The sequence below is a fragment of the Elephantulus edwardii genome, unplaced genomic scaffold (assembly GCF_000299155.1).
Source record: "Elephantulus edwardii isolate Elephantulus edwardi_28Jun2011 unplaced genomic scaffold, EleEdw1.0 scaffold00061, whole genome shotgun sequence".
In the NCBI taxonomy this organism is placed as follows: Eukaryota; Metazoa; Chordata; class Mammalia; order Macroscelidea; family Macroscelididae; genus Elephantulus; species Elephantulus edwardii.
In genome coordinates this window covers 8,593,560-8,611,715 of record NW_006399811.1, presented here as the reverse complement: position 1 = coordinate 8,611,715, position 18,156 = coordinate 8,593,560, and the positions used below count along the sequence as shown (strand labels likewise).

The following is an 18,156-nucleotide window of genomic DNA, read 5'->3' as shown; positions in this document are numbered from 1 at the left end:
GTTGGGTCACCTTTCTTTGGAATGGGAACAAATATTGATCTTTTCCAGTCAGTGGGCCAGCTGGCTCTTCTCCACATTTCTTGGCACAACTTAGTGAGGACATCCAGGGCAGCGTCTGTCTGTTGAAATATGTCAATTGGTATGCCATCAATGCCTGAAGCCTTGTTTTTTGCCAATTCCTTCAGAGCAATTTGAACTTCCTCCTTCATCACCATAGGCTCTTGCTCATACATCATTTCATGAAATTGTTCTGTGTCAGCCAGTTCCTTCTGATACAGTGACTCTGTGTATTCCTTCCATCTTCTCTTGATACTTCCTGGATCATTTAACATTCTACCCAAAGTATCATTAAGTATTGCCATTCGTGGCTTGAATTTGTTTTTCAGCTCCTTTAGCTTAAGAAATGCTGAGAGAGTTTGGCCCTTTTGATTTCTGACTCCAGCTCTCTGCACATTTCATTATAGGACCTGAAGCGCTTGCTGCAGAAGGTCAATGGCTGCAGCCTCCTATATGGATTGAAGCTCAACATCAAGAAAACAAAGATTCTCACCACTGGGCCAATTGGTAGCATCAGTATGGATGGTGAAGACATTGAGATAGTTAGCAGTTTTAGTTTGCTTGGCTCCACAATCAACACTCTTGGTAACAGCAGCCTGGAAAGTCGGCTGTGAGGGACCTCTCTAGAGTACTGAAGAGCAACGACATCAGGCTGGAGACTGAGGTGCACCTGATCCAGGCTATAGTCTTCGCAATTACATGCTATGCATCAGAGAACTGAACAGTGAATAGGGTTGATAGAAAGAGAATTGATGCCTTTGAGCTGTGGTGCTGCAGAAGAGTGTTGAATATACCATAGACTACTAGGAGAACAAACAGGTTTGTCCTGGAGAAGGTGAAGCCGGTCCTTGGAGTCAAGTATTCTGAAGCTTCGTCTGACTACTTTGGGCATGTTGCAAGGAGGGACCTGGTCCTTAGAGAGGGACATCATGTTTGGCAGAGTGGAGGGGTGGTGAAAGAGAGGAAGACCCTCGATTAGATGGATCGACTCTGTGACTGGAGTGGTAGGAATAAGTGCGTTTGAGATGGCTAGGTTGGCACAGGATAGAACAGTGTTTAGAGCTCTTGTATATAGGGTTGCTATGAGTCGCAAGCGACTCAATGGCACATAACAACAACAACAACAAAATGTTCACTGACTTAACAAACAGCAAATATTCGTTATCCTTTCAAAAATAATGAGAGAATTTTAAAGTCATGTAGACTTGATATAATACTAAGTAGTGTTTGGTGGAACTTTCCTATACTGTTGGTGGGAATGTAAAATGGTGCAACCACGATAGACATTAACTTGGTGTTTCCTTAGAAAGTTGGGAATAGAGACACCATTTGATCCAGCAATCCCACTACTAGGTGAAGATCCCAAAGAAATAAGGTCTGCAACACAAACTGATATATACAACACTTTTGCTTAACATGGTAAAGAGTTGTAAACAACTCAAGCGCCTATCAATGGAGAGACAGCTCAAGAAACTATGGTATATTTACATAACAGAATACTGTTGTTGTTTGTTGTTGTTATGTGCCATCGAGTCGTTTCCGACTCATAGCGACCCTATGCACAACAGCCCTAAACCCTGCTCTATCCTGCGCCAACCACACCGCCTCTGACACACCCATCCCGATTACCCCAGTCACTGAATCAATCCATCTCATAGAGGGTCTTCCCCTCCTGCGCTGTCCCTCCACCCTCCCAAGCACGATGTCCCTCTCCAAGGACCCGTCCCTCCTGGTAACATGTCCAAAGTATGTCAGACGAAGCCCCAGAATCCTTGCCTCCAAGGAGTAGCTTGGTTTAATCTTCTCCAAGATGAATCTGTTTGTTTTCCTGGCAGTCCATGGTACATTCAGTACCCTTCTCCAGCACCACAGCTCAAAAGCATCCACTCTCCTTCTGTCCTCCCTAGTCACTGTCCAACTCTCTGATGCATAACAAGCGATTGCAAAGACCATGGCCTGTATCAGGCGCACCTTAGTCTCCAGAGAGACACTGTTGTTCCTGAGTACCTTTGAGAGGTCCCTAACAGCAGACTTTCCCATCGCGATATGCTTTTTGATTTCCTGACTGCTGGTGCCAAGAGTGTTGACTGTGGAGCCGAGCAAACTGAAGCTGTGAACACTCTCAATCTCTTCGTCATCCATCCTGACACTGCCAATTGGTCCAGTGGCGAGAATCTTTGTCTTCTTGACATTGAGCCTTAGTCCATACTGAAGGCTGCAGTCCTTGACCCTTCGCAGCAAGTGCATGAGGTCCTCCTCAGTTTCAGCAAGCAGGGTTGTGTCATCTGCATAACGCAGATTGTTAATAGATCTTCCACCAATCCTGATGCCACAATTCTCCTCATAGAGCCCAGCTTCTCGGATAATCTGCTCTGCATACATGTTGAAAAGGTATGGAGACAGGATGCATCCCTGGCGTACACCCTTCCCAATTTTGAACCATGCAGTGTTACCCTGCTCTAACAGAATACTATGCATTACTAATCAGTCACAAAAAGACAATTATGGCATAAGATCATTATTATGAAAAACTAAGGGAAAAGTTTACACATAGAATCATGTGAATGGAAAGGGAAAGGAGAGAAAAAATAAAATAGGAAGCTGGTTGAAGATAAAGGCAATATACAATAGTGTACTAGTCACTATAAAGAATTAATCAACTGCAATTAGTAATAGTCATAAAGAGGTCATGATACACTCTACAACACTGTTGAAAATACTATGTTCAATCACAAGAGGGAAAAAATTGAATGATCTTACATATATAAAATAACAAGTACAGTAAAATGTTTATTAGTGGTTGACAGGAGCAGGAGGGAGAGGGGGAAAGTGAAATATTGAACAAGCAATGCAAATTTGACAATTAATTAGGTGCACAACTTGATAAATATAATTGGTACCATTAAGTTGTAGACCAGAAAAACAGTAATTGTAGTCAGTACTACATGGCCAATTTAAATAAATGAATAGTCAAAAAAATGTCTCATAGTGCCTTGTGGACATGTGGTTTCCTACTTGAACTATAAAAAGTCCTCACAGGTTGGTGGCAAAAATCACTTGCTTGCTGTATGAAACGAGTAGATAGTATATCCACAGAAGAGACAATATTAATTAATCTACTTCAGAATTTCAGACTTAAAGTTGATAAAACCATGGTAAGAAAAAATATCTAACAATGTTTATATAAAAAATGTTGCAATGAAATATTATTCAAAATGGATGACCCTGAAGGACATTATGCTGTTTGAAATATCTCAGTCACAAAAGGACAAATACTGCATATTGCCACTGTTAAAAAATAGGACTGAAACAGGGGTTGGGGGCAGGGGGAGACTGAGAACAATCAGATAAATTATGCATACTGCATTGAAACAGATGAGAGAGAGAAAGAGAAACTGTTTAAAAGGTATATATGATTAGGTATTATTGTCATGTCATGAGTCCAGAAGGAAGGCTGCATAGTGGAGTGCACTTGGGAGGAGGGATTATATAACAGTGAAACAATTTTTCTTTTACTTTTCAAAGAGAAGAATGAACTAGAGGGGACAGGTGGGCAGGGAGAAAAGTGCAACAATAAATGAATGGAAATCCAAAATCTTTGTAAATTTTCATTAAAATAATAATAAAAAATTTAAAAAATCATCAAAGGTAAATTAAAACAAATTTCTACTTTACAGAGGGAAGAAAAAAGTTGCAATATAAGATCTCAGGAGGAAAACCCCCTACCACTCCAAGTCTATGTATATTACCTTATAAAACATCCTGTCACCAAAGCGTAACATCTCAGCAAAGGCATTGTGCCAGCAATGCAAAAAGGCAAAAAATGTAAGTAATAGGATCAGCACACCTTTGAAAAAAAAATGAATATCAAGAATTAGGACAACTAAACGTAAGATTAACAATATAAAGAGTCTTCCCAATAGCTTACATATGGAAACATTAATTCTACATCATCATTTGCTTACATAAATTTAATGTTAAGACATTGTTCTTCTTCATTCATCTAAGATAGTGACAATTTTCAAGTAGGTTTTACAGACAACAAATAATCTAGTGAGTTTTTAATAGAAGATTTTGGATGTTTGACTTAATTTGGTACACAAGATCCTTTAGCAATCATATACCAAGACAACATTCTAAGCAGCTGTTTAGTGTAGATTTTATCTCTGGGGAATGTGAATGAAATTAGAACATTATGGTATGACCAGAAATAATTCAAGAGAATAAAAAAATAGTAGAAGGGATGATATTTAAAAAGCAAGTGGTCAGCAACATCATGGGTATTTATTGAATTACAATCAACAGGTTATTAATGATATTAACAAAGGCTATTTAGTGGCCTGGTGAGATTAGGAGCAACAGTGTAATGAACTAAATGGGGGAAGAGTGGGTAGAAGCATAAATATAGATTGGCCACACACAAGAAAAGTAAGACTTAAATGAAAGCCAAAGATACATGAGAGATTTGGTCCAAGACTAGAATGACAACTTATTTATGAGATAAATAGGAGAAAAATAATAGGTATACATGACTTTCTGAAGGAAAAAGAGGTAAATAAAAGCACTTCTACGCAATAGCTTTTTATCATCCCTGGAAATATATGAATGACCAAATTAATCAGTATCCTTGTTACCTGGCAAGATAGAGTTAAACACACACAGGACCAGGACACGAGCACTGAAGGGTTCTTGTTTGATATTCCGAAACAAGGGGACACAGAGCCTTTCAAAGATGTAATACACATAAAAAAAGGATCCAAACGTCTGAAAACAGAGATAATAAAGACTTAATAATAAGAAAAGAGTAATTTTTCCCCCCAACAGGAAGTACATACTTGAGTCTTCAAGTATGGCTTTCATACAAATCCATATACATGTGTGTGTATATATGTATGTGTGGCTACACATTTCATTTAAGTCTAGTATAGAAAATTGTCAACTCTTTAGGTAGTGCATTTAGACTATGCTAAGCTAATTACTAACCAAATGGTGAAAGCTCAAACTCACCCCACAATGGTGTAGGGAAAGGTGGAAAGGTTTGGTGAAATGCTCTCACTCAGATTAAGCCAGGAAAGCAATACAGAGCATTTCTACTCTGTAGAACATGGTGTTACTATGAGTCAACATGAAAACAAGGTTTTAGTGTAGAATACTACCAAAACATTATCTTTTAAGCCAGTTTTTGTCACAAACTCTTGTAGTCCTTCACTAAATGGTAGTTTCAGAATATTTGATTATTCTATTTTATTATATTTGGATTTTTTATGCCTTATACAATATTTCATTGAAAAAGTAGGTAGAAAAATGAAGATGGATGCATTTCATAAATGGTGTATGATTTAGACAAGTGCATAAATTAGGATTTTATGAGACTTTGATTCTGATCATTGGGGGTAGTAAGAGTCCAAACCGTATCTATTTCCCAACTTTGCACATACAAACTGGGGAGGGTGCTATATTGAAACCAAATGGATTTATATTACATTTAAAATAATGCTTTTAAATTGAGAAATACCTTTGACATTAGTGAAAATAAATCCCATTTAAAACATTGCTAAGATTTCATTATCTTAACAAAAACTTCTTAAGTTCTGAGTAAACATAAATTTTAACCACACTTTAATAAGATTAGATGATTGTAAAATGGAATTTTCATCTCCCACAAATCAACAAACATCAGGCAGTTGAAAAAAAATACAGAGACATACCTGTAAAAACTGTGTAGCAACATAGCCCCATCTTACAGTGGGAGTCCTAAAAAGAAATAAAAATAACTTCCTAAATAAACAAACTTTAGCACCATTCACAATTAATAGTATCCATGGAGAACTCTGTTTATAGACCCTAACAAAACAAACCAAGCCAAAAAAAAAAGGATAAGGAACATGAAAAGACATTTCACCAAAGACAATATCCAAGAAATTGTTGACAAACACATGAAGAGGTAGGTGCTCACAATCATTAGACAGATGAAAATCAAAACTACAATGTAATACCATCCCATTCCTGCAAAAACAGTACTGATTAAAACACAAAACAATAAATGCTAGTGAGGCTGTTGAGGAAACTGGAACTCTACATACCATCACTATACAAAATAGTATACAGCACTTTCTCAAAGAGTTTGAACTATAAATCCCACATGATATAGAAATTCCACTCCTAGGTATGCATCCAAGGGAAATATGAGGAGTGATATGAAGAAACACATGCACACTTATGTTCACCGCAGCATTATTTGAAATGGTAAAAAAGATAGATATAACCTAAGTGACCATCAATGAGTGAATGCATGATCAAAATTTAGTACATACATAACAGAATAATAAATAATTATGAAACTACAAAACACAACCTGGATGAATGTAGAAAACACTATACTAAGTAAAATAAGTCAACCACAAAAGAATAAATACTGTATCATTGTTATAGGAAGAGTAAGTTTACACACAGATGTTACTACATTCTTTGATGGTTACCAAGGACGAAGGGTGAAAAAGGCAGAATCACTCACTAGATCCTAGTTCATTCTGGTGAAGTGAAAGGTAATGCATAATTATGAGAGAACGTTATCATGGTAAATAGACTTTCAAAAGTATGTAGGAATAAAGAACTATCACATTAAATGCTGTAATATAAATAATACTATATAACAATGTTAGTGGTGTTGTGTACCATGGAATCAGAAATGACCCACAGCTGACCTCTGGTGAGTTAATCGCACAGGAGGAAACGGCCCATCCTTTTTCCAAGATGTAACTGTAGTAGTGACAACACTGGTGAGGGTTACTTGGGTAGACATGTGTGCTATCCAGGTGCAAGAAGGCTTATGGTGTGCAGATACAGACATCTCTCTCGATGTTGAGTCAGGTCTGACTCCAGTCTAACACAAGTTTTGACTCATGAGAATGGAAATGTTTTATTTCTGTTTAATGAATTTTCAAAAAATTTTGAACTCAAAGGTCATGATTACTTCTTTTTATCCTCTCAATTTTAATCTATAGAGCTTGTTATTATGGGCCATCACACCAGCTAAGACTCACAGTAAGCATATGCACAACAGATCTGAACCCTGCTGTACTTTGCACCATCCTCATGATCTCTGACATGTTTCAGCCCATGGATAAAGCCACTCTGTCAATTCATCTTGTTCCATTTAATTATAGGTTCATGTCAACTCATATTCCATCACCGAGGTACCATCTTTAGAGGGCTATGGCTTATTTTTTGGTGTGGGAGAAAAGTACCAAGTTTTCAAAGTTAACATATAATAATGATTGGAGATTTTGAAAAAGGTAATTGAATCCTCTATACTTTGATTGTAGAGGTAAACATGTCATTGCCATGAATCAGAACCAACTCCTAGCTGACCCTCCATTGGGTTTCCAAAGCTGTAAAAACAAGGGAGAATGCCCATCTTTCACCTGTAGAGCAGTTGAGTGGATTCTAATTACCTGAGAAGCATGGTCATTAGGTTATCAACGAAACTCTCCACACACTATACCAAAGCTTCCTACAATAAGGCACAGTTGTAGATATTTATATACACATATGTACAGATATGCAACAGAGCATATAAGAGGCACCAAAATGTTTCCCTTTAACACGTTGCCGCAAATGATGGTAATACATTGAAAAATGCACGGTCGTCAATTTAAAAGTGTGTGGCAACGTGTTAAAAAACATTTAATTTCCTAGACAAATTCAAACACATCATGAGATTGAACTACTAGGATTGAGGGCTCAGGACCTTAACTTCAAGGGATATCTAGGTCAGTTGGTATAGTTCTTAAAAATAATAGTCTACACTGTGTAGAAGGATCCAAAATGGCTCTGCATCTGACCTACCATCATGGGCTGTCCCTACAATACAGTCTCTAACAAAACTGGGCTTTCTTGAACCCCTGGTAATAGAACTGTTTACCTTTATACCAAGTATAGCAGGTTGGGGAAGCACTTGTGGCATGAACCTAGGCCAACTAAGATGGGTTGGTGCTATGGACCTAAAGCTCTCATGAGGTTATAAAAAACAAAAAGTACTGTCAGCAGAGCTTGGTCGTTTCATGTGTGCTAAGTGCGTCCGTGACAGGACCTAGCATGCTTTCCTTTTTGAGGAGCAAAAAGTTGTTTTTTGAAAGCACTGAAGGAACAAGCACAAAGACAGAAAGCTAAACAAAAAAATGGCACTTCTTTAAGTAATAAAGTCATGATTTTGTTATGTTAAAAAAAAAAAAAGGTCTACTATGCTAGTTTGGTGAGCAGCATCTGGGGTCTTAAGTTTGTCAGCAGACATCTATTATATAGCTACTGTTCTTCTCACACCTTAGGCAAAGAAAAATGAAGGAAAAAGAAAATGTCAAGAAACAAAAACTGCCAGACAGAAGACCCTTATGAACAAAAGCCTCTTCTAGCTCTAGACCAGAACTAGATGGCACTTCCATTAGCCTGGTCACCACTATGGACAATTCTGACAAGAGACACAAGGTTTTGGTTTGAAGAGGAAAAAATGTGGATATTAATTTAAGGAAAAATAGAGATCAGATTTATTGAACTGACAGAAACTGGAAGAATCTTCAAGACTATTGCCCTAAGAATATCTCTTGTTAGCCTAGGACTGAAGTCACAACCAGAAGTTACGTTTCAATTATACAACATAGATGGGACTATAAAATAAGCGATAATATCTGTGAAGAAATTCTCCTTAGAACAATCAACTATAAGAGGTTAAATAGGCAACAAACATGTAAGATGACAAAATCCTGGAAACTCGATGGCTGGAAAACAAGAAGAAAAGATGGAAATGAGGAGAGTTCTGATATAACCAGGAATAGCAACTGATGTCATGCAACTGTTTGTATGGCTAACAAATTTGCTGTATAGTTTTACTTAAAACAACAGAGTGTTTTCAAAAAATTACTGTATCAAGCCAAAGTTAACAGAATCATCATCCTAGGGCTTCTCATGTCAGAAAGAAAACTCATTATCTTATGGAGAATTCTAGATGAACTGGCCCCTACCTATCCAACCTTACTCATGCCACATTTCTGATGTGTGACACACTTTTTACTTCATATTATCATTACCTGGGATAGCTGTCACGATAGATGAGTGTAGGTGCAAACAAGAAATACAAGTACTTGCCGATCGTGGGTATTGGTACAGTGCCTGGAAAGAGAGAACCATGTTTACATCACAGATTCTTTGACATTTTCCAGCAAATTGCTATGAGAAAATAAGAAAAAATTCAACAGAAATGACATATAAGACTCTTCGCCTTGACTTCTGACCTACTAAAATGGTTTCTTATTCTTTTTTCTTTTACATTATGTTTTTTAAATCAGTTTGCTTACCAAGTTTCCATATATTGTATATCACACTATTCTTCATTCACATTGTGTTTCATACAACCATTCTCATGCATTATGTTGTTTTTTTTAAAAAAAATTTATTTTATTAATTTTAATGAACATTTAGAGAGATTTTTGGATTTCCATTCAGGTTTATTATTCTTGTACTGGTTTACTATACTAATCCTTTTTTTTTTTTTCAAACCAAAAGCAGTGGACATTTATTCCTCAATTTTTGTGCAAGAGTGTAAAGATGCATTTGAAAGAACCTGATGGCTACTGAGCATCAGCCATGATGTTCAGGCTGGCCTGGTTTACAATTAGATTAGGAGAAGGAAAGGGAAAAAAAGGTTAACTTGCCTAGTTCACATAACAATGCTTCTGGCAAACACAGTTGTTTACAAGTTTCAAACTACATTTTACTAGATTCAAGGGAAGACTTCAAAAAAGCCACATACAGTACAATTTAAAATTGGATGAACATCCTGTAAATGTTAGTGCAAAGTAATCATGCAGACTCTCCAATACAAGATTGTGCTCATGTTTCCCAGGTTTGGTCAATGTTGCTCTTTCACAATTACAATCACAGAGGCTTAACTTACCAAACAGCAATGCCTTTGTGTTCTACATTCTATGTACCAATATACTAATCCTTTAAATCCACATTATTTTTTACTTTGATAACTAACTGCTAAAGCAACCACTAAAGAAAAAGCATTCATAGGCATCATGAGGCTAGGAGCCTTTTCTTAGTAATGCTAAGTAAAATGATTACTATTTTACAACTGTATAAAAAAGGCAAAATATAAACAATTAAGAAACAATTTTCTAAATAAATATTAACATTAATCTCTATAGATTTTATATAATATGTTGTTCCAGTAAACATTGGAGATGGAAATATGCTAGCAAGAAACCTTTGCCTGAACAGAATTACATACTTGATTTTTCTTTAGCTGAATCCAGTACTCGAGGGACATTCTCTCTGATAAAGGAATGTGCTTTCATTATAAAACGAATCTACAAAAGGAAGTAAAAATAATCAGAGGGCTTTTCAATCACTGTCATGTTCCTGCAAGCAATTTAGATCATACTCATGCATGTAGAATGCAATTAAAATGAAGTAAATTCTTTAACTAGATGTAAATAATTCTATGATGAAAAAGGATTTAACATAACAAAAGTATAGTTTATATAAATTATAAAAATGCTTGTATTAATTTTGTTATAAAGTGTTCAGAAACAGTACAGTATTATATCTTAAAGGTGAGCTACCTACTTTTAAAAATTTTCACTTTATAGCTAACAGTATAACAAAGCAGGTAAAACAATTTAAATTAATATGACCACCCCCCAAAAAAAAGTCACAGAATGTTTGTACTAGGGTTGTTGTTATCTTAACTAAAAAGATCTTTGGACAACACTTTAAAGCTTACCTGTTCACTTATAACAATAATCCGGGAAGCTGGTGGCAGTGTATAAGCTAACACAACATATGTTGGTATAACACCTAAAATTCCAATCTGGAATAATAGGAAAAGTAAACCATAGCCAAGAGAACGGAGCACTGGATAGGAATTCCTCTTGTATCCACTAGCCCAATTGTGAAAGAGGAAATAGGGAACAAAAAGTGTAGACAGGAACATAGGAAACCAGGTCCAAACAACAATAGGAAATTTGCCAAAAGCGTAAGACATGAGACTGAATTCAAGTACCAATCTGGAGAGAAAAAACAGAGAGAAAGAATTCAGAAATTTTTTTTTTAATTGAGTTATAGAAAACATCCCCTTCCATCTATTCTCCCCTCTCCCAGTTATAATAAAGTTTTCTTATTGTTTCTCTGGAGTTGTTGTTGTTATTGTTGTTGTTATGTGCCGTCGAGTCGTTTGCGACTCATAGTGACCCCATGTACAACAGCCCTAAACCCTGCTCTATCCTGTGCCAATCTCACTGCCTCTGACACACCCATCCCGAATACCCCAGTCACTGAATCAATCCACCTCATAGAGGGTCTTCGCCTCCTGCGCTGTCCCTCCACTCTGCCCAGCATGATGTCCCTCTCTAATGACCTGTCTCTCCTTACAACATGTCCAAAGTATGTCAGGCGAAGCCCCAGAATCCTTGCCTCCAAGCAGCAGCCCAGTTTAACCCTCTCTAGGATGAATCTATTTGTTTTCTTGGTAGTCCATGGTACATTCAGCACTCTTCTCCAGGACCACAGCTCAAAGGCGTCAATTCTCCTTCTATCCTCCCTTGTCATTGTCCAACTCTCTGATGCATAACAAGTGATTGCAAAAACCATGGCCTATATCAGGTGCACCTTAGTCTCTGGAGTACTTTTTTTTTTAATTGTAATTTTTAAGATACAGTTTACAAAACAAATTGGTTACTCCATACACATTTTGTTTTATAGTATTAATTACAAACCTACAATGTAATCAAATATGCTTTTACCACTTCCTCCCTGTTGACTCTTATTTCTGATGTCAGAACTTATCCATAACTGACCTTTCAGCAGGTTTTCAGAGGCAAGTAAATTGCATGCATGGAGACTGCCCATCTTTGTTCTGCCCAACAGCTAGTGGATTTGAATGGCATGCCTTCAAGGTGGCAGCACAATTCTTAAACACTAGCCATCAGAGCTCCCTGATCCTTCTATACACTTCAAATTTTCAACTTTAGGAAACATTAAGTCATAGATAAAATAGTGCTGCTAGATAAAGATCTGCTTTAAGCTCATAAAGTCTAGATTTTTGCTTCAAAATACATCAACAAATTTTCCTAAAAGCACTTCTTGAGATATATATCTCATATATAAATTAATATTTTAAACATATAAATAAAAATTTTAAACTCTAACATATAATAACATCAACAGTGAAAGTATTTATATAGTAATTGTTTTTATATATTAAGACTGGGTTTTTTAAGATGGAGAAGGTTAAAGTAAAAATGACAACACATAATTATATCTCAAAATTTGATTTTTCTAGAAAATAACTTAGTCTATGATTAAGAGTTTATCTTGTAAAAGTAATACTATTAAAAAAAATAACTAAACATTTTATATGCCAAAACTTAAATTCTAGCAAGCTATTTAATTAATCAACGCATTCCATAATAGAAAAAGCCATGCATATGAAATTCTCCCACTTGGTAGAATAATATGAAAATAAAAGTAATGAAACATTTGATTTTTATTTGGGTTACACTCTTTAAAAGAGAGTACTATCTACCTCCAATCAGCTGCTCATGGATTTCCTGGAGTAACTTCAACCAAATTAATCTTTTCTTAAATATAAAGATAGTGAAAAACAGTGTATCTCATAACCAAACATATTTTCTGTTGGCTTACCTTCCTTCATCAATGTAATCTACCACCAGTGTGCTGAGGGCAAAGATAAAGAGGAGTGCAATAAACATATGATATATTGTTCTGATGTGGTCAACCTCTAACAGCTCACTGTAAATGAAATTCAAAAGAATAATTTCAAAGTATGTTAAGATTTCATTTTAAAGCAATTTAGAAGACACTTCAACCCTTTAAAAAAAATCTCAAAAACAATAATCACACAATTTTACACATTAAATCATTAGTACACAGACAGTAAATGACACAACCAAGACTGGGGATGGGGGCACAGAGGAAAAAGTTTAGGCTCTTTTGAAGAAAATTATTCTATTTCTTAGATTACAACATGGATAGGAAAACCTGTCAGAAAAAGTTGTTTCTAGACAGGCTGCAAAAGCAGGAAACAGAAAAATTAAAAGCTAAGACTTACTCAACATGAAATGGACCTGACTTTGGGACTACTACCAACATGGAACCAGAGCTAAGAGCCTTTGCCCAAGTTTGTTGAACACCTAGGGAAAGGGGGAGGGGAGAGAGATCCATAATTGACAGGACTGAGAGCTTTGAAACACTGGGCTAAAGCCAAGAGGCTCAAAAATGAGGTATATTTTAGAACTGTCTTGACTGTATTCTGCTACTAACCTGAATTATATAGCCTTTTGACTTTCCCAGTACAGTTCTGTGTGATCTGTGAACTACCACATCAGATTCGGGGCCCAGTACAGCAGTAAGACTGGTGTTGGGATGAAGAGAAGAGGTGCAGGCAGGAGCATAGGGGATATGTGTGACCTCATGGAAACTGGTTTATATTGCTGACATTGACAGGGACAGTTCCCTTTTGTTAAGTTGGTAAAGGTTAGATATAACATGCTGCCCTTGCTCTTCATACAATTGTACTTTTCTATACTTAATTCAATGAATATATATTAAATGGTCTTCTATTAATAAGACATGATTGATATAAAAGTTTATATAATAGTGATAATCAATTACCATTTGTGGAGTTTGCCTTTCAATATGGCTTTCCTAGCCACTAACCTAGATTGTGCCATGTGGATGGGTGGGATATGTGAATAGGACATGTTAGCCTATCCATAAGGAGATTGTCTATCTTGCCATTCTACAAAAGGATTGAGCAGTCTCACTAATCTACATGGGGACTGATTAGTCTAGCCAATAAATTGAGTGGCTCCAGGAGCAGATCATACTCTCCCCACTAGCAAAAAAGAGAAGTAGCCGCAAGAGAATGTAGCACATCTTTCAGGTTTAGAAATTCTTGCCCCAGCTATACTTACAGCAGCAGCAACCATGGCCAAAGCAAAGAATCCACACAAGATAGGACTGCTACCCACCCCACCAAAGACAACCAGAGCTAAGCGAAGAGTCATGTCTAAGTTTGCTGGACAACTAGGTGGGGAAGGTGGTGAGCCAATATTGGCAGAACTGAGATCTATGTAACATGGGCCTAAACCCTCAAAGCTCAAGGCTGAGGTGCCTGCAAGCACATTTTGGAAGCTATCTTAACAGTATTCTGGTACTAACCTGGATTATAACCTTCTGACTTCGTCAATATGGGACTTTGTGGTCTGTGAGCTATAGTAAAACAGATTTTGGACCCAGTAAAACAGTAAAATTGGTGATGAGGTGAGTTGAAAGAGGAATGGGAGTGTAGCAGACATGTTTGGTCTCAAGGAAACTGGTTTTAGGTTGTTGATGCTGTTGACAGGGACAGATCCCCTTCTGTGAAGCTGATAAGGGTTAGATACGACAGTGGCCACATGGCTCTTGCTCTTTTCACACCACTCTATAGTTTATAAAGGTTATTAATTTACAGATTATATTTTCACCCTATCCTTCCTTCCCCCATCCTTAATTAGGAGCCCTAGTGGAGTCTGGGGCTGTGCTGCAATTCCAAAAGCACAGCGTTCAAATTCATAGACTGCTCTATGAGATAAGGATGGATCATCACCTCCTGTGAGATTTAATCCCTTTGGAAACCTGCTGGGGGGTCAGTTATGGATCAGTTCCAATTTGATGGCACACAATACCACAATTAAGTGGCTTCTGGTAGGGAGTTCTGGTGAGCTCTAAGAGAGACTGAGCGAGACTGAGAAAGTGAGCAATCTCCTCCCATAAAGTAAGCTGTAAGTTGGTTCTGATTTACTGGCAATGAGTAAGTAAATGAGTGCTGTCTGGAGGATCAAGCATTGTGCTGATAAATGAAAGGTTGGCTGTTTCAATCACCAGGTAACATATAGGGAAAAGCTGAAGCAGTTGGCTTTCTTCAAGATTTATAATTTACAGTCTTGGAAACTCTTAAGAGGCATTTATTTTTTTTTAATTTTTATTTTTTAAATATGGAATGCTTCTTGCTGATCTTCTCTGTATCGTTCCAATTTTAGTATACGTGCTGCCGAAGCGGGCACAAGGCATTTATTTTAACACCTAACCTATCCTATAGGCTTTCTAGGATCTGTAGTAAACTTCTTATTTGTTATATGTGACTAACACTGGACTACTTCAGAACACAGCAATTTCTAAATTACTTTTTCCAAATGACTCCAAAACAAGTTTTAAACCTTGGTGTGTTTTTAAAATTTTATTAATTTTTTAGTTTTTATTTTTTTATTATTTTTTGTGTATGTACCGTCAAATCAGATCTAACTGGTACAGGAGGAGATTGCCCCTCCTTTTCCACCAGAGCATCTGGTGGATTTGAACCACTATTAATTTTAATGAACATTTACAGAGATTTTTGATACATGCCAACTTTTTAAATAATCTTTCAAAGTAGCTAAATTTCTTGATTAAATCACTTCAGATTCCAACAAAAACACATTTATGCTACCAAAAGCAAGTTTGGTTTATTTGGTCCTTTTATTTTCTTTAATGTTGTCTTTCCCTGGTACATTTTGGTTTTTGTACAATTCTATCATTAAAATATTAATTTTAATACTAAGAAATTTTATTTCCATAAATATAAATTTGAAAAGATAAATCTCTTCAAATAATATAGTGTGGCAAAACTGAAACGGAATTGTACAATTTCTTTTTAGAAAACTCTGGCTTTCTTATGAAGGGTTGTTGGTGGTGATGGTGTTAGGTGCCTTTGAGTACGACTTACAGTGTGACCCTATAAAGAGCTGACCTGAACCCTGCCCTATCCTATGAAATTCTCATTGTCTCTGACATTGCTGCAGTCACTGTGTCAATCCATCTAATTAGGAGTCTTCCCCTGCTTTGCTGATCCTCCATCTTGCCAGCAAAATGTCCCTATCCAATGAAAAGCCTCATCTAGCTGCATGACCAAAATATGAGAGAGGAAGCTTCGCCATCTTTGCCTCCAAGAAGGACTCACGTTATCAGTTTGGGTTAGAGAAAGTGAATTTTAGTAAGTATAAGGTATATTGTGAAAGAAAAGCTCATTAAGACACTTAGAAAACTTTGTGCAACCAAGTATTTCAGAAAGTCTAAGAGGTGGACTCAGAATTAAAAAAAAACCTTGCTCAACATTTCTCAAACTGAAAGAACTGAAAACAAATGAAAGAACTGAAAAAGCCACAAGTTTTAATACTGAGATAGGAAAAAAATCTCTAATGACCCAGGAAGCATTTAAAAAAAAAAATTTATTTTTAGGTGAAGCACTATACTCAACACCATTTCACAACATTCTAAGAGTTTAAATTTCAGCAGTACTCAAATGAACAGATGAATGAGTATATCAATTGCTCATAAAACACAGTCATCATCTACCAAAGAGCTTACAATTATGTTGTGTTGTTGCTGTGTACCAGAGTGTCAAAACTTACCCACAGCTGACCCTCCAGTGGGTTTTTCAGAGGCAGTTAATGGCATAGAAAAAGAGTGCCCACCCTTCTCCAGTGGAATGGCTGACGGCCTTGAACTGCATGCCTTCGGGATTGCAGTGCAGCTTTTTGCCATTAGGCCAACCATTCAGAGCTAGCGCTTACAATACTGTAAGTGCTTACAAATAATATTTCCAAAAATTATTTTCATAAAAATTCACAAAATTTAAAAAAATTAACAAAATTAAAATTCAAACTCATTACCATCAAGCCGATTTCGACCACAGCAACCTACATTTGGGTTTACAATCCTATAAATATTAATGGGAGGAAACCACTTTTTTTTTTCCTTTTTTTCCTCATGGTCACTGGAAGATTGGAGCAGTTGATAGACTTGTACATCCAGACATGCCTGGCCTTCTGGTTTGCAAGGTAACATGATATGGAGGCTTTGAAATTATCTTAAAGAATTTTTAAATCTCTAAGCTTGTTAGTGAAAGAACTTTTTAGGGGAGCTTTGGTGGCCTAGTGGCAAGGAGCTGCAACTACAATCCCAGAGGTGCTCGGTTCGACTCTACCTGATGCTCTGTCGGGGAAAGAGGGACAATCTCCTCCTGTATCAGTCAGATCTGATTTGACGATACACTCACACAAAAATAATAAAAAAAAATTTTTTTACATTAAAAAAAAAAAGAAAGAACTTTTTAGGAGTAAAAATCCTCAAATCTACAGAACAAAAAGATAGCAACTCCAAACTCTAACAATGTTTTACTCAGGAAATTTTTTAGTTCTTTGGGGTTACCAGTCTTGTGTGGTACAACTTCAAAGAATTTAACAGATGACAGGTAATCTTACTTCTAACCTTTTCTGTCAAAGTATATAGAATCAGCTAATAAGTGACTGAGCAAAAAGTAAATGATCAGAAAGAATGCACAAAAAAATGTAACAACTAATTTATATTAATATAGGACAAATTCATTAAACATTCATTCCAAGATTAGTGATTCTGATAGTGGTGTAGTGATTTTTGTTTTTTAAATCAAATGGAAAATTAACAAAAGCAATTCAATTCAAAGTACTTACTCTAAGAGAGAGCGCCGTGTGATAAAAATTTTTCCTTGTTCTGGAGGTGCCCTGAGATCTCTGGAAAAAAAGCAAAAATTAGTACTTTGAATATTTTAACAAATATAGACCTATTTATAAGATAAAAAGTATTACCTATTTCAGCATTTAGTATTGTCTTACCGTGAGTCAAAAACTTAATTTGGATTAAAGGTTTTATGTGTGGGATCTTTTTTCTTCTGACCAACCTGCTCAGAAAGTAAGAAGGTGTTAAGTGGCATTCAAAGCCATTTCTAGAGCTTAGCATTCCTATTGTCAAACATTAACAATTATTCATTCTCTCCTGAGGTGTGTCCACTTGCTGTACAGAGGTAACGTGGTCGCTGTGAAGCTGAACACTGTGACACTGACGTGTCAAATATGATAATGGTTACCCATGGTGGACAGTGCTTGGTAGAGCTCCCCAGTTAAAACAAGCTTGGAAACAGGAGTGGCATCCACTTCTGTAAATAGCTTGCCTCCGGAAACCCAA

At 36.5% G+C, this 18,156-nt stretch overlaps 1 protein-coding gene across 1 annotated transcript in view; it reads right to left on the bottom strand.

Moving 5' to 3' along the window:
• SOAT1 (sterol O-acyltransferase 1) overlaps window positions 1-18,156 on the bottom strand; it is a 77,954-nt gene that overhangs the window by 5,635 nt on the left and 54,163 nt on the right. Inside the window, exons 4-11 of the mRNA XM_006887729.1 lie at window positions 17,646-17,705; window positions 12,760-12,867; window positions 10,841-11,123; window positions 10,346-10,424; window positions 9,141-9,222; window positions 5,766-5,811; window positions 4,692-4,821; window positions 3,807-3,904 (exon numbers count right to left, since the gene is read on the bottom strand). Coding sequence (XP_006887791.1) covers window positions 3,807-3,904; window positions 4,692-4,821; window positions 5,766-5,811; window positions 9,141-9,222; window positions 10,346-10,424; window positions 10,841-11,123; window positions 12,760-12,867; window positions 17,646-17,705 — 886 coding nt within the window. The remainder of the gene's footprint in view (window positions 1-3,806; window positions 3,905-4,691; window positions 4,822-5,765; window positions 5,812-9,140; window positions 9,223-10,345; window positions 10,425-10,840; window positions 11,124-12,759; window positions 12,868-17,645; window positions 17,706-18,156) is intronic.